This window comes from Rhinoderma darwinii, chromosome 5, assembly GCF_050947455.1.
Source record: "Rhinoderma darwinii isolate aRhiDar2 chromosome 5, aRhiDar2.hap1, whole genome shotgun sequence".
NCBI lineage: Eukaryota > Metazoa > Chordata > Amphibia > Anura > Rhinodermatidae > Rhinoderma > Rhinoderma darwinii.
Genome location: NC_134691.1, coordinates 84,449,506 through 84,470,913, shown reverse-complemented (window position 1 = coordinate 84,470,913; position 21,408 = coordinate 84,449,506). Strand labels below are relative to the sequence as shown.

The following is a 21,408-nucleotide window of genomic DNA, read 5'->3' as shown; positions in this document are numbered from 1 at the left end:
CACTGATTGGTCAGCGTCATACACTCCTCTGTACAACACCCACTTGGACAAAAAGTAAAACACGCCCAGTTGTCCATTAAGAAACTCATTAGCATAAAGCGAATATGGGTCATAACTCAGTAAAAAATGATCGTTTTCTAAATTAAAAAAAGAAACGCTGCTGTAATCTACATCACCGATCACATTATGTAGAAGATAGGCCACTTATGTGGTGACAGAGCCTCTTTAAAGGGAAGCGGTCACCAGCATTTCACCTATTGAACTTTACTTAACCCTCACTGGCCGCTGCTATAAAAAGTTCATTGCCGTTATCCCCTCTCCTAAACTCCTCCTCCCATTGTAAATAACGGTCTGCAAACATTTTGCGCCTTTTATCGTAATAATCCAGTGTCCTGGTACGTGTGTACAACGGAATAGGACATCAATGCGCAAGCTCAGGATGTTGTGTGGCGAGGAGCTGTCAATCAAAAGTAAGGAGGCGGGGTAAACTCGGAAAGACTTGAGGAACGAAGATATTGCTCTTTTCTGCTCATTAGTGGGAACAGTAAAAAACGGAATACTAAAGCTATATAGCCGACTAAGATGACAATTATAGGTGATATAGAAATGATTTTTCACCCACTTCCACCAGGTATTGCTGGTTGAATAGGTGAAATGCTGGTGACAGGTTCCCTTTAACCCCTTAAGGACGCAGCCACTTTGACCAAATGACAGCCTCATTTTTTTTAATCGGACATGTGTTACTATATGTGGTAATAACTTGGGAATGCTTTTACCTATCCAAGCGATTCTGAGATTGTTTTCTTGTGACATTGTATTTTAAAGTTAGTGAAAAAATTTGGTCGATATATCTAAATTAGCAAAAAATTAGCATTTTCGAAATTCAAATGTATCTGCTTGTAAGAGATAGTTATACCACACAAAATAGTTACTTCCTAACATTTCCCATATGTCTACTTTAGATTGGCATCGTTTTTTGAACATCCTTTTATTTTTCTAGGACGTTACAAGGCTTGAAAATGTGAGAAATTGCTGCTAAACTTGTAAGAAAATTTCAAAAGCCTATTTTTTTTAGGGACCAGTTCAGTTCTGAAGTGGCTTGGTGTGCCTTATATATTAGGTACCCCACAAATCCCTCCCCCCCCCATTTTAAAAACTGCACCCCTTAAAGTTTTCAAAACAGCATTTAGAAAATGTATTAACCCTTTATGCGTTTCACAGGAAGAAAAGCGGAAGGGAAATTTGCAAATTTCATTTTATTTTTGCAGAAATTCCATTTTAATCCATTTTTCCTCCTGTAATACTGAAGGTTTTTACCAGAGAAACTCAACTGAATGTTTATTGCCCTGATTCTGCAGTTTTTAGAAATATCCCACATGTGGCCCTGGTGTGCTAATGGACTGAAACAAAAGCCCCAGAAGCAAAGGAGCACCTAGTGGATTTTTTGGCCTTCCTTTTCTTAAATTATATTTCAGGCAGCATGTCAGGTTAGAAGAGGTCTTATGGTGCAAAAATAAAGAACACCCCCCAAAAAACAACCCATTTTGGAAACTACACCGCTTAAATTCATCTAGGGGTGTAGTGAGCATTGACCCCACAGGTGTTTCATACACTGGGCAGTAAAAAAAATAAAAATGTAGATTTTTTTTTTACCAAAGAAACTGTTGCTTTAGCCCCAAATTCATAATTTTCACAAGGGGTTAAAGGAGAAAAAGCACCCACAGTTACGCAATTTCTCCTGAATACGGCAATACCCCATTTGTGGAGATAAACTGCTGTTTGAGCACATGGCAGGGCTCAGAAGGTAAAGAGCACCATGCAACATCTGAGGCCTACTACGATGGCATTTACTGCCCTGTGTCATGAAAACAGAGGCTCAGGGGGGGGGGGGGGGGGGGGGTCAAAACATTAGTTTCCTAAATGGGGTCACTTTTCTGGGTTTCTAAACTCCTCAAATAATTCATCTAGCAGTATAGTAAGAAGATTTAGATTGTGAAGTGACAACCCTCTAGGTATTCATCTAGGGGTATAATAAGAAATACTTTAATTTTAGTAACGAAGGAGGACAACCTGGAAAACCCGCAATGGAGGGAGAGGGAATGGCAGGTCCCACTACCAACATACCCACCATTCCATAAAATCCAGCCCAAAAAATAAATCAAAGGCCTCAGCAAAAAAAGATTTGCGGAGACAACCAATCCCATCTGGATTTATTCCTCTCACCCAGATTTGCAACCTGGATGAGACAGACACTCCCTCGGGTATAGTGAGAATTTTTAGTTTAGTTTAAGGTGGTTTTTTACAAATTTTAAGTGATCAAAATTTAAATGGGGCTAGTTAGTAAAAAAAATTAAATAATTGGTCATAGCAAATATGGGAGATAGAAAAGGTGATAGAATAAATATATAAAAAATCCAAGGAGGTATGATATATTTTGAAACCTTGTTTCATGCACAGGCCGGGATTTGTGGGACATGACTAAGGCTGGGTTCACACGAGCACATTAACGTCCGTAATGGACGGACGCATTTCGGCCGGAAGTCCCGGACCCAACTCAGTGCAGGGAGCCTGGCTCCTAGCATCATAGTTATGTAAGACGCTAAAAGTCCCTGCCTCTCCGTGGAACTACTGAAAACATGATTACAGTACGGGACAGTTGTCCTGCAGAGAGGCAGGGACTCCTAGCATCGTACATAACTATGATGCTAGGAGCCAGGCTCCCTGCACGGAGTTCGGTCCAGGACTTCCGGCCGAAATACGTCCGTCCATTACAGACGTTAATGTGCTCGTGTGAACCCAGCCTTATACTTCAGGAGGAGCAGATAGTCGCTGCAGACAGCTCGGTTCTCTCCTAATTTTAGGATCTGACCCAGCAATGTTTTGGGGAGGCCCTTCTGATTTTTGCGGATTGTTCCGCACGCCAATGTGGATCTGGACGAGAGAACTTTTAGCAACGGGACATTGTTGTAGAAGTTGTCCGGATAGAAATGATATCCTTTGCCAAGTAAAGGATGGACAAGATCCCATACGATCTTTCCACTAATTCCTAGGAAGGGGAGGGGGCATTCTGGGGGATCTATACGAGTCTTTCCCCTCATAAACCCTAAACGAGTAGGTGTAAATGGTGGCACTTTCAGAGAGTTTGTAGAGTTTTATGCCGTACTAGGCTCTTTTTATTTGGTAGATACTGCTTGAAGTGCAGTCTAGCCTTGAAGCTTACGAAGGACTCATCCAGCGAAATATTTTGTTGGGGGGTATAGACTTGGGAAAAAATTTGGGCGTAGTGGGCAATTAATGGTCTTATTTTATACAGCCTATCAAAATTTGGGTCCAGTGGGGGTGGGCAGTGACTATTGTCATTGTAATGCAGGAACTTTAGGATGGCTTCGAATCGCTTCCTTGTCATTACTGTGCGGTAAAGGGGGGGGGGGGGGTGTTATAAAATATCAGGGGACCAATAGTCTCTAATACTGGGCTTTTTTTATATGAGGCCAAAACGTAAAAATAAGCCCCAAAACTTCCGCAATTCCACTGGGTTTGTGGGGGTCCAATTTTGGCTTCTCCCATAATAAGAGTAGGGGTTCTGGGAGATAAATTGTTCCGCATAAATGTTGGTCTGCTGGACCATTAACCCTAATGCAGCGTCTGAAAAAAAAAACCTTTAAAATAATCAATGAGGATGAAACCCGTAGTTTCAATTTGAATGCCAGAGGGGGCTGTAAATTCAGGCACCTGGGGTATAATTGTCCGCAGCTTCCCATGTCAGCTCAGGCAGAGCAGGACCTACGGCTCTTCTGCGCCGACGAGGACAGGGGGGTGCAGACTTAGTCACTGGATGCAGATGAAAGCACGAACGGTGCTTCACCTTCACTCGTGCGGTCCTTATCGGAATACAACATTTCATCTGCTTCCTTGGCTGTGAAGACTCTTTTGGCCATATTAAATAATTGCTACTAACGGACAGATTTTTTGCTGTAACTTTTTTTTTTCAAAATTATTTTTTTTTTATCAAAAAATAAACTGTGCTACTCAACTGCAGAATAAGAACAGACCAGCGACCCTGCTTTATTCAATTAGTAAGGGTACCCTACCTACCAGGGGGAAAAACTAAATGAGACGTGGAATTGCTACCCAACAGGGAACTCGGGCAGTGGGCAATCTAGGTACACAGCAGGGTGATGGTGACCGGGTACTGCGACAGGTGATAGATGGGCACAGATCACAGCATGGCAGAAGGACACTGTGGGGGACTGAAATTATATAATTATATATTTTTCTTCACCAGTGGGCACCAAAGGGGGTGATCACTGGTTAGTGGGCACAAAAGGGACAGATTGCGGTTTTGTTTTTTTTAACAATCTTCACTGTATTCTCACTGGCTTCCGACTGACAAGCTCTCTGGCAGGAATGAGCTTGTGAGAGCCGGAGATGCCGGCAAAATACTCGTCCTGCACTCTGATTTGCCTGTCAGTACTGACTGGCCAATTACAGCTCTTGCCGGCACGGGACCACTCTGATTGGTCCTGTGCCGCGAGTCCTGCTCGGCAACTGACAGTTGCGATCAGAACACGGTCACCATGTCTGTTGACATGGTGACAGTTTAAAGCTTGGGCGTAACTGTACGCCCGAGTGCGGGAAATCACTGATTCCGGACGTACAGTCACGCCCAATCGTGGGAAGGGGTTAACTCTGCAGCATGGTGTAGCAAAAATAGCTTGGTCATTAAGGTTTCAAATGGGCTGGTTATTAAGCGATTAATACAACCATATCTAATTATTCAGTTACATGGTATGTACTGCAATTGCATTTTTCCATCGTCGCATCCCAAGAGCTATAACTTTTATTTTTGCCTCGACATAGCTGTAGAAGGTCTTGTTTTTTGCGAGACAAGTTGTCTTTCTTAATAGCACCATTTTGAGGTGCATATAATTTATTGATTAACTTTTATTAACTTTTTTTGGGGGGGGGGGGGGGGTAATAGAATTTTTTATTTATAAATGTTCGCCACTTTTTTGAGTCTTAGATTTACGCCATTTACTGTGTAGTATAACAAGCCATCTTTATTCAGTGTGTCATCATTATGATTGTGGCGATACCAAATTTCTATAGATTTTATATGTTTTACTACTTTTACACGGTAAAAACACTTTTTTTTAAAATTTGCTTTTGTGTCGCCATGTTTTGAGAGCCATAATTAATTTTATTTTTACGCCGATGCAGCTGTATGAGGGCTTGTTTTTTGCGGGACGACTTCTAGTTTTTATTGGTACCATTTTGGAGTACATGTGACTTTTTGATCACTTTTTAATCAAATTTTTTGTTAATTATTAAGGTTTTATTTAATTTTTTCATATGAAGGTATTTTATAAAGGGAAAAAGTGGGTTTTTCATTTTATTTGGGATTTTTATTAACTTTCTTAAAATTTTTTGTTAACTTTATTTTTAGGGGACTTCACTATGATCTCCTGATCGCTTTTATAATATACTGCAATACTTCTGTATTGCAGCGTATTATTCCAAGTCAGTGTAAAACTGACAGGCACTTGCTAGGTCATTCCTCAGGCATGGCATAGCAGGCATCCGCCACAGGCAAACCTTTGTTAGGCCCCCGGCTGCCATAGAAGCCATCGGCACCCTTCGATTGCAATGCGCCGATGGGGTGAGAGGGAGCACCCTCCCTCCAAAACCACTTGGATGCGGCGTACGATATTGAGCGCCGCATCGAAGGGGTTAAACGGGTGAGATCGATGTTGAAATCGATCCCACCAGTTAGTGCTGGTGTCCGGCTGTCTTCAGCCCAACATCCGCTTTAGCAGGCACAGGACACCCGTGCCGGGCTTATGTCAGAGCGCCGTGAAAAGGCGGCGCTCTGGCATAAGTACCCTTAACGGCCACCGTGAAAAGGCGTATTGGTGGTCGTTAAGGGGTTAAATATAAGCAACTACGCAAAATCCAAATAGCAAAAATCCAAATAGCAAGAGTGGGGTGAAAAAAGGAAGATTTCCTAAAGCTATTTTCTTTCACAAATTAATCACACTATGCAAAACACTGAAAACCGCATTCACATTTAAATGTTACAGTAAATACACCTGGTGGCTAGCTACGCATATAAGACATACCAACCTCAACTTTTTCCTGTTCAGCCTGAAATTCATCTAGCGGAACATAATCCTCTTCAAGGTCTTCCACTGCTTGACGGTAGGCATGGTTTTTTATAGCTTTCTTGTACATTTCAAGCCTGTTCTCCAGTTGCTCTTCTGTAGTTTCTCTCAAGTCCTCAAATCGCTTACTAGGAAAAGATTGATAAAACTGCAAGCTCAATATTAGATAAAGAATGGACACACACACACACACACACGTTCATTTCAGTAATTCAATTTAAAAAAAAACAAAAAACTCATTAGATTAATTACACACAGAGTGATGTATTTACAGCATTTTTTTTTTCTTTTAGTGTGGATTATGGTAACAGTTAATGAGAACCGCAAATTTAGTCTCTCAGAAAATTAGATTCAAGCACAATTTCAAAAAAATTTAATACCAGAATGTAGGCCTACTGAAAAGTATGCACAGTATATGCACGCAATACTTGGTCGGGGCTCCTTTTGCATGAATTACTGCATCAATGCGGCGTGGCATGGGGGCGATCAGGCTGTGGCACTGCTGAGGTGTTATGGAAGCCCAGGTTGCTTTGATATCGGCCTTCAGCTCGTCTGCATTGTTGGGTCTGATGTCTCATCTTCCTCTTGACAATACCCCATAGATTCTCTATAGGGTTTAGGTCAGGCGAGTTTGCTGGCCAATCAAGCACAGTGATACGGTGGTTATTATACCAGGTATTGGTACTTTTGGCCGTGTGGGCAGGTGCCAAGTCCTGCTGGAAAATGAAATCAGCACCTTGATAAAGCTGGTCAGTAGAGGGTATGCAGGAGTCGGGAGCCATCTTCCCTCCGAGGCAGACATAGTTTCCGGCCCCACTAATGGCGTCTATACCGATCGTGTCTTGGAATGTACGGGGGCTGGGTACCCCGAGGAAAAGGGCAGCCATTTTTGCATGTATCCGTAAATTTAATCCCTCTATAATATGTCTGCAAGAGACACATTTAATCCCAGACAAAGCGAGATTATTGCGTAGACCTTGGATCCAATGGTCTTCACACTCTTTCCATACGTCCTACTCCCGGGGGGTATCGGTATTAATCCACAAATCTCTGAGGTGGGAAGCGGTCAAACTTAAAGTGGATAAGGAAGGTAGATATGTGTTTATACATGCTTACATTGACACTATACCATTTGTATTACTGGGCCTATATGTTCCTCCTCCGGCGAATATACAGATTTTACATGGGGCTGCCGCATTTGCTGCCGCTTACCCACAAGCTACGGTACTGGGCATGGGGGACCTTAACATGGTCATGGATCCCAAATGTGATAGATTTAGAGGGGAAGTGGATTGTGGGGTTTTATCGGTGGCTCCAACAGAGTTGAATTTGCTATTTCAAGAAATGGGTTGGATAGATATATTTAGGTGCAAACATCCGAATGTAAAGGTATACTCATGTCATGCTATCGGTAGGAATTCCCTGTCCCGTATAGATTATATCTTTGGGAACGCTCTAATGGTTCCGATGGTAACGGATGTTTCTTATGAAGTAAGGGGAGTGTCAGACCACTCTCCGATGGTAGCACGTTTCAATCACCCAGGGCCTGTGAGGATTGGTAGCTGGAAAATTCATCCATTCTGGCTCACCCTGATAGGGCCGCAAGATCGCATACCAGATCAATTGGAGGTTTTTCAAGATACCAATAACTCGTGTGATAATCTTAATATTTTATGGGATACCCTGAAGGCCTACCTTAGAGGCTGCTTGCGATCTACAATCTCCTACATAAAAAGGGAAGCGGCAAAGGAAGAGGGTCAGTTGGCACAGCAATGTAAAACATTGGAGGGCGAGTATATAGAAAACCCATCTGAAGCAAATAAACATGCATGGCTGACGATGGGCCGTAAATACTTATTATTACTACAAGAAAAAGCTGATAGGAAACTGTTTTTTGCTCGGCAAACCTATTTTGAATTGGGAAACCAATCAAGTAAATTGCTGGCTCATTTAATTCACCACAGCTCTCAGAGCTCAGCAATACTAAAGATTAAGGACAGTCAGGGCCGTGAGTTGACTGATACCCCTAGTATAGCGGCCCGATTCACCCAATTCTATAGGGACTTATACTCCTCGCAGTCTACGTATGATTGGTCCGAGTGTGTATCATACTTGGAGGACTTGAAATTTCCAGTTAGATGTGGCAGGCAGGGATATGTTAGAACTCGATATCACGGAAGACGAGGTTACGCAGGCATTGAGGGATATGTCGAAGGGTAAGGCATCGGGCCCAGACGGGGTTCCATTGGAGGTATATCTTCGTTACTCTGACCAGCTCATTCCCCCATTATGCTCTATGTATTCTTATGCCCGGAGGGAGGGGAAACTACCGGACAGTTTCTATGATGCCACAATTGTAGTGTTACTAAAACCTGACAAAGACCCTAGGGACTGTAGTTCTTACCGCCCTATTTCATTACTGAATCTAGACTACAAGATACTTGCAAAGGTACTGGCAAATAGACTGAATAAGGTGATATTACAACTCATTCATCCGGATCAGGCAGGCTTTATGCCGGGGAGGTCCACATCTGACAATATACGCAAGGTTCAAATTTTGGCTCAAATAGGAGAGGCACTGAAGGAGGACTGGGCAATGGCATCTCTTGATGCGGCCAAGGCCTTCGATTCCGTTGAGTGGGCATATTTGTTTGAAGCATTACAGATGTTTGGTTTTGGCCTGATTTTCATGAAATGGATAAAAATCTTGTATAAGGATCCGAGGGCACAAATTTTGATTAATGGTATAATGTCCCCTTATTTTCAACTCCGTAGAGGTACCAGGCAGGGGTGCCCTCTCTCCCCGCTATTGTTTGCAATAGCTATTGAGCCTTTGGCGATACGTGTAAGAACGCACCCAGAATATAGGGGAATAGTAGTGGGAGGACGAGAGGAGAGGATTAGTTTGTACGCCGATGATGTGATATTGTATATGTCATACCCGAAAGACAACTTGGGGCTAGCTATTGGAATCCTGAACCAATTCGGTAGATTTTCTGGCCTACATGTTAATTGGAACAAATCATTTTTCATGCCTTTGAAGGAAGTGGGGTGGGCGGAAGCTGAGCACGGCCTGCAGGTAGTGTCGTCCTTTAAATATCTGGGTATTATCATAAACAGAGACCATAGGCAAGATCAAATCACCAACATACTGCCTCTGTTAGACTATATCAAGCTCAAATTCAAGGTGTGGGGGGCACTCCCACTGGCAGTGACGGGTCGCGTAAATTTAATTAAAATGGTTATTCTGCCAAAATGTCTGTATGTTCTGGAGCACGCAGCCATACCAGTATATAAGGCCTTTTTTAAATCCCTACATGCATTATTCCCGGCTTTTATATGGGGATCCAACAGATCCAAACTTAGCTTGGCTACTCTGCAGAGACCTAAACAGGAGGGGGGAATGGCACTACCGGATTTGTTTATGTACTATCTAGCTGGGCAGTTGAGATATCTACAGCTATGGACAGGGTCGGACCCGTTACCAATGAGGGAACAGCACCTCGCTACATATTTGCATCTAACGCACCTTTGGCCAGTGCTAGAAAGCTCCCCGGGAACTTCTAAAAGAATGCTCCCAATCCACAAGGTGGCAGTGCAGGCATGGACGGCGGCCAAACAAATTTATGCATATGCAGATATACAGGTGGACATGCCACTATGGGATAATCCCCTTCTTTCACATCTAATGGAGGGGCAGGCCCCCTCTTTCTGGGATGGATTTGAGGTACGTAGAGTCGGGGATGTGTATACGGATAATGCCATTAAATCCTTTGCGCAAATGCAAGAGGACTTCCAAATTCCTAGGAAAAGCTTTTATAGATATCTGCAGCTGCGACATGCTCTCGCAAGTCAATACCCTAGGTCAGACCACGAATTCTCACGATTCCCTTTGATTGGAGTTTTTAAATCACAGGGCCCCCGGGGGCTGATCTCGGCTGTCTACACGGCCCTTATCCAAGCTAAATTGGCCAATGTCAAATTACCGGTAAAAGATAAATGGGAGAGCCTGATACCAGATCCGACAGGGGAGGAATGGGAGGATGTACTTTCATCTCCTATGTCTGTATCACCGGCGGCAAATAACAAAATGATTCAATTATCTATAGTTCATCAGAGTTACCTCACGCCGGTGAGACTGCATAGAATGGGCAGATATCCTAGCACTGAATGCCACAGGTGCCGTTTTCCCAGATCTGATTTCTGGCATATGATCTGGGATTGTCCAGTGGTGGCCTCCTTTTGGGGGGAGGTGTTGAAAGTGGTTGAGGAAGTGGTGAAGCAGCCGATCCCCTTTTCACCCAAGATTTGTCTATTTGGGGTGCTGCTTGAAGATCAGTGGCCATTCCACATACGTATTTTATTGCAAGAAGTATTGTTCATGGCAAGGAAAACCATCGCACTTCGGTGGATGGATCAGAGACCTCCTAGGGTGACGAAATGGAAATCGTTGATCAATTCCATTATTCCATATGAGCGAGTATTATATAAGAAAAGAGGGTGTATTGGTAAATTTTATAAAATATGGCATATTTGGTGTGATTCATCGTGTACCCTGTATACTCAGCATAGATTTACAGATCTGAGGGACCAGTTGCTGCAACCTTGAGGAGGACGGATGTTGCATGATTGGTTACTTATAGGATTTCCATATTTTGTATGGAATAACTCAAATTGGCCTGGGAAAGTATTTTGCCCGCTGGGATGTTATTATGTTATTACTGAGGGTTAACTATGTGATCTATTAGGTTATGACATGTTAAATACCACCATAGCCACTATGCATCTGTGTTCAAAATTTGTATGACTACATAAATGTGTTTATTTTTTGTTATGTACTATGGACATTTGTATTGTACAATTCTTTCAATAAAACGAGTTTAAAAAAAAAAAAAAGCTTGTCAGTAGAGGGAAGCATGAAGTGCTCGAAAATTTCCTGGTAGACGCTGCACTGACTCTGGACTGGATATAACACAGTGGACCAACACTGTTGCTCAGTGGTCCAAAGTCCTGTTTTCAGATGAAAGTAAATTTTGCATTTCATTTGGAAATCAAGGTCCCAGAGTCTGGAGGAAGAGTGGAGAGGCATCAAGCCAAGTGTCTTGCGGTCCAGTGTGAAGTTTCCACAGTCAGTGATGGTTTGGGGGCCATGTCATCTGCTGGTGTTGGTCCACTGTGTTATATCAAGTCCAGAGTCAGCGCAGCCATCTAGCAGGAAATTTTAGAGCACTTCATGCTTCCCTCTGCTGACAAGCTTTATGGAGATGCTGATTTCATTTTCCAGCAGGACTTGGCACCTGCCCACACTGCCAAAAGTACCAATACACCTCAGCAGTGCCACAGCCTGATCGCCCCCATGCCACATTGATGCAGTAATTCATGCAAAAGGAACCCCCACCAAGTATTGAGTGCATATACTGTACATACTTTTCAGTAGGCCAACATTTCGGTATTAAAATCATTTTTGAAAATGGGCTTAAATAATATTCTAATTTTCTGAGACACAAAATTTTGGGTTTTTATTAACTGCTAGCCATAATCAACATTAAGGTTTTTCCCAACTCAGATGTGAAGAGCTGGTACCAGAATCTATCAAGAAAGGCGGTCACCCATCCCCCCCCCGTGGTGGGGCAGCTGCAGAATCCATGCAGAGATAAAGTGGAGAGGGGGCCATGCCGCTATCATATATATTCTATGGAAGTTACGATACTCGATACAGGTGCAGATCAGAGAGCTAGGACCTGTAGCTACCTAACATTTATAGCATATCCACAGGATATGGCATAAATATCGGAGTAGGGAATAACCCTTTTAGTCACAACTGTACCGATCTAACTTGGAGTTTCTGCAGTACAATTATGCCTAGCAAGTATTTTAGTAGTCACTAGGTATGGTTTTATTGGACTTGTATATTTGATTATATAGGCAATGTGCCTGGTAGCAGAGTTGTATTGAAAACAGTCATTGGAAAAGTAATACAATACAAACTTGCCACATCCATACAACTACATCTTTATTCAGGTTAACAAACCAAAATCAGTCTCATTTTTAAGCGGTATTATCCACTACTGGGAAGCAACAAACCAAGTACCTCCAAGTCTCATCAAGGTGTACCATCTGCTGATACATTGCTTCCCCCATCTCCTTTCTGATCTGTATTTCAAGCAGAAGTTTGCTATGCCTTTCAGACATCAGCTTCTCCTTCAGCTCTTCAATTTTTCTCAATAGATCCTTTGAATGTACAAATTGTAAAAACAAAATTACATATAATAAACACAAAAACGATTTGAGTCTGCGTCACAGTGGTTCTTCCCATAATTTTACATTAAGAAAATTTGTAATCATGAGATCTAATTGATACAAGACGAAACCTTTTCATCGCGGTCATTCATGAACTTAGATGTGATCGATTACAGGTGGATCCTGCATGTCAGACACACTCAGAACCCACTGTCACCGAAGCCATCAATCCCACTGACCTGACAGAGTTGTGTTTCAGAGCAAGACACAGCATCTATATCCTGGATACAGAGAAGCTGTATCTCAAAAAGTGTACAAATAATTCATAATAAAAACCACCAATTACAAAACACCTTTAAAGAGAACCTTTCACCTGCCCATACATGTGCAGCTGAGTGTAGCATGTAATGGGCAGGGCTGCACAAACCCTGGGGAATTTTACATATTTTTTTTCCACCCTCCTCGGTTTAGATATCTGTGCTGTTATATTTGGCGCCCGATATTTAAATAACCCCTTGAACGGTCAATCGGGCGTGGGGGGGGGGGGGGGGGGGGGGGAGTGTCTCTGCTACAGACAGGGCAAGAGCTGAAGGGGAGAGCGCGCATGCGCGCTCTCCTCTTTAGCTCTTACACTGTCCGTAGCAGTGACACGCCCCCTTGCCAGTTCGGCAGACAAGTACAAGAATGATCTCTCGCGAGAGTTCAGTCTTGTCTGCCAAGAGCTGAAGAGTGAGGGTGTGTCTCCCCTCTCCAGCTCTTGCTGTAACACTGTCGGTAGCCAGGGTTTGTGCAGCCCTGCTCATTACATGCTGCACATGTATGGCCAGGTGAAAGGTTCTCTTTAAGCAATCTAACAGAATGTTTACGCTTGCACTCAGGATTGAGAGGTCCAGTTCCTCATCTTCATCCTCGGAAAGTAAATCTTCCATTGACATATTTGCATCAATTTCTGTTATGACCTTGCCATCTTTCCCAACAATTCTCGGGCTCATAAAATCAAAGTTTCGGGGCTGAATTGTCTGAACAACCTAAAATTGAATGTACAAAATTAGAATTGCCCAAAAGTGGTGCATAGGTGAAAAAAGTAACGCTTATTTTGGATTATTGAGCACAATACAAAATAAAATTATATTATGTGCACGGATATGATTGCCTAGCCATTGCTTCTAAAAAGGGTTTCAGACAAACTGTAGTACGATCCTGCAGTTGTACTTTTCTCCATTTGTCACCTACTTTAGGTTAACGTACGGTTGGTAGGCAAGAGAGAACAGATAGATCGAAATTGGACTTCAGGATCAGTCTACAGTTTGTTTGCGGTCTGCTTCTATGGAACCATAGGAGCTGTAGAAACAAAAATTATATGTTTTTATGAAAAGGCTCCTATTGCAAAGTGGCTTCATAATAGATGCATTAAGAGAAATTATAAAATAAAGCTGTTGCAAAGGGTGGACATAGCCCATAAGTAATCCAGATGTTTCAGCTGTACACTTACTTGCTTAGCAACAGCAGAAAACTTCATAACATGCAGCGTTTCATCATAAGTAGAAGCACACTGATTGATATTCACAATCATACAGGCTTTGCCCTTCCCACAAAAAAAAGGCTGAAACAGTCTGGTGAGTTTGCTTTCCCTGAATGGGACATAGTTAGCTTTCCTGGGGATAAAGAAAAGACAGTTTGAAGAGAACTTCCCGTTTACCTATTCTAGATAGAACCCACCACCAAACAATTGCATAATTCAGGAAGCACATGTTTGATCAGCTGCCAAATGTACACAGTATAGCACAGTAAAGCCAGGTGTGTTCACAAACTTACTTTGGATTCTGGCATTGCTTTAGAGCTGCAATACATTTGCCAAGGATGAGTAGGGAGTTATTTATATTTCCGGCTTCTTTCAATCGGTCACCAACAGTTTGTGTTTTATTACAACGTTCAGATCCAGCCAAGTCACACAAAGACATTCTGCACAAGGGAACAGAAAATACATAGCCGTCAAAAAATGACAATTATGCCAGCTTGAAATATACAATGCTAGCCCACTTTTAAAGCTCTTACTTAACTACCACATTGTCATATTTTAGACTCGTAATAAACTGCTAAAAAAAAAAAAAAGTGACTTCTACTTCAAAATAAAATTTTTCACTTACTCGGACGCTCCTAGAACGCTAGGGTCATCACCATGGCTTAATCTGAGAAGTCGAAGGGTAAAGATACTGTGACTAAAAAGAATAAGAGACATTCATTAGAACAAGGTCACTGTCTACACAGTATTTTTTACTTTTTAATATGCTCATTTGCTATTGAAAGAATATTAAACAAACACTTTACTCTATGGGTTGTATGATTACAGGATACCAAATATGAATAGTTTTCCCCCCTTTGTGATTTACTACTTGGTGGGGGGGGGGGGGGGGGTGAAAAAACACTTAGAGGCTCTGACACCAGATTATAAGTGCCCTGTCTCCTGCATAATCTGATTGGCGTTGTAATGTAGATAACAGTGGTTTTTATTTTGAAGAATCATTTTTTAGTAAGTTATGAGCAATTTTAGATTTATGCTAATTAGTTTCTAAATAGACAACTGGGCGTTTACCTTTTGACCAAGTGGGTGTTGTGAAGAGAAGTGTATGACGCTGACCAATTAGCGTCATACACTTCTCTCCATTCATGCCCATTTGTACTCAGCATAGCATGATCTCGCGAGATCACGCTGTGCTGTGCGAGTAAGTCCCAGACAAACTTTACTGAAGTGTCGGGAGTGTGAATAGACATTGCGTCCTGGCTGCTGGAGGTGATGTCTATTCACTCAAGACACTTCAGTAAAGTTAATGTCGGTGTATGTGACGGCACCGCGTGATCTCGCGAGATTGAATGGAGAGAAGTGTATGACGCTGATTAGTCAGCGTCATACACTTTTCAAACACCCACTTGGCCAAAAGCTAAAAAACACCCAGTTGTCCATTAAGAAACAAATATAAAATTGCTCAAAAATAGTTTTTCAAAATAAAAACCACTGTTATCTACATTACAGCGCCGATAAGATTATGTAGGAGATGGGGCACTTATGTGGTGGAAGAGCCTCTTAACCTCTTCACGCGCTGCGCCGCAACTGTACGTCCTGTAGAGGGCTTGATTCCCGCATCAGGACGTACATTTGCGGAGTAGTACCCGGCACACTGTCTTAAACGGACAACCGGGAGGTCCGCTGTCTCCGACCGCTAACACTCCAGTCTTGCCGCTGATTTTGGAAATTAACCCCATAAATGCGGCGGCAGATTGCGTTCGCTGCATTTAAGGGGTTTGAAGCACATCGGCAGCCCCCACGAAGTGATTGTGGGGGCTGCCGATGCTTGTTGTGGCAATCGGAGGCCAGACAATGGTCTCCGGGTTGCCATGTACGGAAGCCTCGGAGGAGCACACAATGACAGTTAGAACATTACACTACGTAAGTAGTGTAACATACTCTAGCAGCGATCAAAGCTGCAAGTCTACATGTCCCCTAGTGGGACAAGTAAAAAAAAGTAATAAAAAGGTTTTTAAAAAGTTAAGTTATATATACAAAAAACACGCTTTTTTCCTATAAGACTTTCATTATAGGAAAAACATTAACACGTTAAAAAAAGTACACATATTTGGTATTGCAGTGTTCGTAACGACCTAAACGATGTTATTTTTCCTCGCACGATGAACACCCCAAAAAAAACAAAACACCAGAATTGCTATTTTTTGGTCACCACCCCTCGTAAAATAGAGAATATAAAAAGTGATCAAAAATTCGCTTGTACCCAAAAATAGTATCGATAAAAACTACAACCCATCCCGCAAAAATACATGCCCTTAAACTGCTTTATGGCCATAAAAAATACAATAAAAAAGTTACGGCTCTCAGAATATGGTGACAGAAAAGAAAAAAGAAAAAAGTGATATTTATTGCGCAAACGCTGCAAAACATTAAAAAAACCTATACACATATGGTATCGCCATAATTGTACCGACCCTGCAAATTAAAAGTAAAAACTCATTTATATCACCCGGTGAATGCTGCAAAAAAACAAAACTAAAAAATATTGTCAAAATTGCTTGTTTTTGGTCACCCGGCTTGCAAAAAAAAAAAATTAAAAAATAAAAATGGTACTAATGAAAACTACAGATTGTCCCGCATCAAATAAGCCCTCACACAGCTCCGGTGGTGAAAAAAATAAAGAAGTTCTGGCTCTCAGATTATGGCGATGCAAAATGAAAAAGAAAAAAAACAAAAAAAAACACAACTTCTTGATCACTTTTTATGTACCAAAAAAAAAAAAAATAGTACCAATATAAAAACTACCGCTCGTCCCGCAAAAAATAAAACCTCCCACCGCTCAATCAACCGAAAAAAAAAAAAAAAAAAAAAAGTTACGGCTCTCAGAATGTGGTGAAACAAAAAACAAAATTTTATTTTAACAATTAGATTTTTCTTTGTAAAAGTAGTAGAATATAAATAAAAAATTATATAACCGTAATTGTATTGAGCCGCAGAATAAAGTAAAGTTTTCGTTTTTACCGTGAAAAACCCCAAAAAGTGGAATCAGATTTTTTTTTTCTATATCAGCCCGCAAATAATTTTTTTTTCAGTTTCCCAGTACATTTTATGGCACTTTAAATGGTGTCAATAGAAACTACAGCTCCTCCCGCAAGAAATAAGCCCTCACACCATTCTATTGACAGAAAAATAAAAAATAAAAGTTATGGCTCTAAGAACGTGGGGAGTGAAAAACGAAATAAGCAAAAAAATAGCTCAGGAAAGGGTCAATTCATTTCTTATGAAAAAAAAAATGTATGACCCCATGTGGGGTATTTCCGTACTCGGGAGAAATTGCTTTACAAAAATTGGTTGTTTTTTTCTCCTATCTCTTGAGAAAATTTTAGTGGAAAAAAATATAAAAAATTGTGATCTTCATTTTCGCAGCCTAATTCTAATAAATTCTGCAAAAAACCAGTGGGGTCTTAATGCTCACTACACCCCTAGAAAAATTATTTGAGGGGTGTTTCCAAAATGGGGTAACTTTGGGGGTTGCCACTGTTTTGGTTCCTCCAGGGCGTTGCAAATGAGACATGGCACTGAAAACCATTCCAGCAAAATCTGTGCTCCAAAATCCAAATGGCGCTCCTTCCCTTCTGAGCCCTGCTTTAGGTCCAATCAGCAGTTTATTACCACATATGGGGTATTGCCGTAATCCGGAGACATGGCTTTACAAATGTTGGGGTGCATTTTCTTCATTATTCTTTGTAAATATTAAAAATTTCTATGTTTTTTCAGAAAAAAAAAAAAGATTCATTTTTACAGACGAATTCCAATATATTTAGCGAAAAAACAGTGTGGTCAAAATGCGAACTATACCCCTAGATAAATTCCTTGAGAGGTGTAGTTTCCAAAATGGGGTCACTTTGAGTGTTTCCACTGTTTTGGCACCACAAGACCTCTTCAAACCTGACAAGGTGCCAAAAATATATAAAAAAAAAAAAAAAAAAGATGGATTACTTACCGGTAATCTGTTTTTCATGAAACTACGACAGCACCCCTGGAGAGACATCCCAGTCGCTGGACAGGAAGCCTGATATAAAAAAGGACACACCTCTCCACACACCCAGTCTTTAGAAAGAACTCAGGATGAGAATTAGTTATCTTTCATTCATATATACACTGTGTGAGTATGGACACTTTTATTAATATTTTTATTTTACTTTTATTTGCGCCACCTTAGTGAAAAGACACCCCACACCATAAATATATATTCAAAGACATTATATATATATATATATATATACACACACACACACACACACACACACACACACACACACACACACACACACACACATACATACATACAACAGATATCAAGAAAGTCTAATAAATGGGGGGGAAACTAGGGGGTGCCGTCATAGGTTCATGAAAAAGTAATCCATCTTCTACCCTTTCACCTATGACAGCACCCCTTGAGATGTAAACTAGAACCCCAGTTTTAGGGTGGGACTACAGCTTGTAGAACTTTCCTACCAAAGGCGAAGTCCGTGACAGAATGCAACTGTAAACAATGCTTAATAAGGTGTGGGGTGAACTCCATGTAGCCGCCCTGCAAATCTGCTCTAGAGATGCGTTGGCTCTTTCAGCCCAAGAAGTAGCTACAGCTCTGGTGGAATGAGCTCCAAAGAACTCTGGGGGATTGGTGTTCTGGCCCACATAGGTTAAGTGTATGGCCTGTTTAATCCACCTTGCTATTGTTGGTCTGCTAGCTGCCGACCCTCTATTTGGACCCTGGAACTGAATAAGGAGATTCTCTGAAGACCTCCAGGTAGTGAAATAAGCATCTCCTTACATCTAAACAATTAAACTCCTATTCCCTTGGATTCTTTGGAGAGTCACAAAAGGAGGGAAGAATAATCTCCTGGTCCTGATGAAAAGGGGAAATTACCTTTGGCAAAAAAACCTGGTAAGGTTTTCATGATTACCCCATCGTCCAATATTAAAAAGTGTAAGGGGGCAAAGCCGAAAGGGCCCAAATTTCACTTCTTCGTGCGGTGGTAACTGCTAGTAAAAAAGTCATTTTTAGAGTGAGAAACTTAAATGGACAGGGAGTCCAAAGGATCTAAGGATGAGCCCATCAAGGCAGTAAGGACTAAATTTAAGTCCCAAGGTGGGACTGAAGACCTTACTTGGGGTCTTATCCTGGAGGCCACAATCAGGAACCTTCTAATCCAGGGGTGTTCTGCTAATCTGGAATCAAAAAGGCGCTTAGGGCAGAAACCTGTACCTTTAACGTACTGGGCTTGAGGCCTTTGTCTAGCCCTGCCTGAAGAAAGTCTAAAATTAGGGGAATATCTGGATCTGTTAATGGATCTATATCAATACCTGAAAAGGAGAGAAAGGCTTTTCAGACCTTTAAATATATCTTAGAGGTAACCTGCTTCCTACTTGACATTAAAGTAGAGATGACCGTCTCAGAGATACCTCTTTTCCTGAGGATTACCCTCGGTCTCCATGCTGTAAGATGCAGCCTGGAGATGTCTGGATGAACTACTGGGCCCTGGGACAGGAGATCTAGTCTGTCTGGTAGGATCCATGGTCGGGTTACGGACAACTTCCTCAACCAGGTGAACCACGGCCTCTTTGGCCAAAATGGAGCAATCAGGATCACCAAGGCTCTGTCTTCTCTGATCTTTTTTAAAACCCTCGGAAGTAGACAGAGAGGGGGAAAGGCATAACCTCGTTCCAGGCTCCAACTCAGAGAGAGCATCTACCACTACTGGATCTTCCCGGGGATCTAGGGAAAATAATCTGCGCACCTTCCGGTTTTCCCTCGTAGCGAACAGGTCTATGGAAGGATTCCCCCACCTGGCCACAATCATCTGGAAGACTTCCCAATTCAGGGACCACTCCGACTGCAACAACTGTCTTCTGCTCAAGAAGTCTGCTACCTGAATGTCCCTTCCCCTTAGCTGGACAGCTGAAATGGACGATAGATGCAGCTCGGCTAGGGAAAAGATCTAACTTCATCAGAAATCCTGATCTTGTACCTCCCTGATAGTTTATGTATGCTACTGCAGTCGTGTTGTCTGAAAAAACCTTCACTATCTTTCCTGAAAGTATAGGGATTGTGCTCCTTATTGACTGAAGTACTGCCTCCAGCTCCCTGTAATTGGAAGACCTTATGGAGGTGTGGGTATCCCACTGACCCTGAAGGCAGAAGAATTCGCCATGGGCACCCCATCACCAGGGGCTGGCATCTATTACGATGTCAGGGTTGGGGACATTTCCAATTAAACACCCTTCCTGAGGTTCTCTACTGTCATCCACCACCTGAGCGAGAGTCTGGCTACTGAGGAAAGGATCAAGGAGTGATCTAGAGAGCGCATGTTCTTGTCCCACTTTTCTAGTATGTCCCTCTGCAAAGGTCTGGACCTGAACTGAGACCACATTATGGCCGGGCTACAGGAGGTCAAAAGGCCCAGGACCCTTCTGAAGGAAGGCAAACGATCTAAAAAGTAGGACAGAGACTTTCTATCAAAGGCTTGATCTTTCCCTGAGGGAGAAAGGACATCTGTTTGGAGGCGTCTAGAAGGATCCCCCAAAAAAATGCATCTTTTTGATGGGATTAAGAATGACTTGTTCATGTTTATATTCCAACCCAGGATCTATGAAAGTCGACTGTACTGATCGTAGATGGTGTGTCAAGGTCTGGGCAGTGTCCGCCACTATCAGAAAGTCGTCTAGGTAGGGAATTATCAGAATGTCCGTATGTATGACATCATTTCTGATATAAGCTTGGTAAAGACTCTCGGTGCCGGAGAGAATCCAAACGGGAGCGCTCTGTATTGGAGGTGGACTAGGGAGTCGTTTAAAAATACTGCCACCCTCAGATACTTCTGGTGAGTGATGCAAACAGGGACATTGTAATAAGCATCCTCCAGGTCTATAGATGTCATCATACAATCCCGGAGAAGAAGATTTACTGTAGAGGGGATACTCTCCATCCGAAATCTTTTCTAAATCAAGAAGGAGTTTAGCGGCTTTAAATTTATTATTACCCTGAATCGGCCCACCTGCTTCTTTACCAGAAAAGGGGGGGGGGGGAATAGTAGCCCTTCCCTATCTCTGGTCTTAGGACTGGTACCAGAACCTCTTTCCTGATAAGAGCAATAACTTCTGATTCTAGGGCCTGCTGTTTATCTGAATCCTTCCGCTTCTTTGTGGGGAGGAATCTGTCTGGGGGAGGGGACATGAATTCTAGCTTGTGCCCAGTTTTTATGATATCTATAACCCACTTGTTTGAGGAGATCCCTTCCCATTCTTGATAGAAAAGGGATAAGCGACCTCCTACCCTGCTCCCCCTGGCATCATTGTTGGTGATCCTTGTTTTTGGCATCACTCAGGCTTAAACAGGAAACCCCTGTTCTTCCTAGGGAACTTAGAGGATCTAAAATCCTGTCCCTTGGAAATGGGTTTTCTATTAAATTTCCTGGGATG

General features: G+C 42.1%; 1 protein-coding gene across 3 annotated transcripts in view; it reads right to left on the bottom strand.

The window, feature by feature from the left end:
* LOC142651470 (kinesin-like protein KIF20A) overlaps positions 1-21,408 on the bottom strand; it is a 75,378-nt gene that overhangs the window by 30,570 nt on the left and 23,400 nt on the right. For all 3 annotated transcript variants that reach the window (XM_075826227.1, XM_075826226.1, XM_075826225.1), the window contains exons 10-15: positions 14,549-14,620; positions 14,217-14,363; positions 13,894-14,056; positions 13,268-13,429; positions 12,253-12,392; positions 6,124-6,289 (exon numbers count right to left, since the gene is read on the bottom strand). In XM_075826227.1, coding sequence (XP_075682342.1) covers positions 6,124-6,289; positions 12,253-12,392; positions 13,268-13,429; positions 13,894-14,056; positions 14,217-14,363; positions 14,549-14,620 — 850 coding nt within the window. The remainder of the gene's footprint in view (positions 1-6,123; positions 6,290-12,252; positions 12,393-13,267; positions 13,430-13,893; positions 14,057-14,216; positions 14,364-14,548; positions 14,621-21,408) is intronic.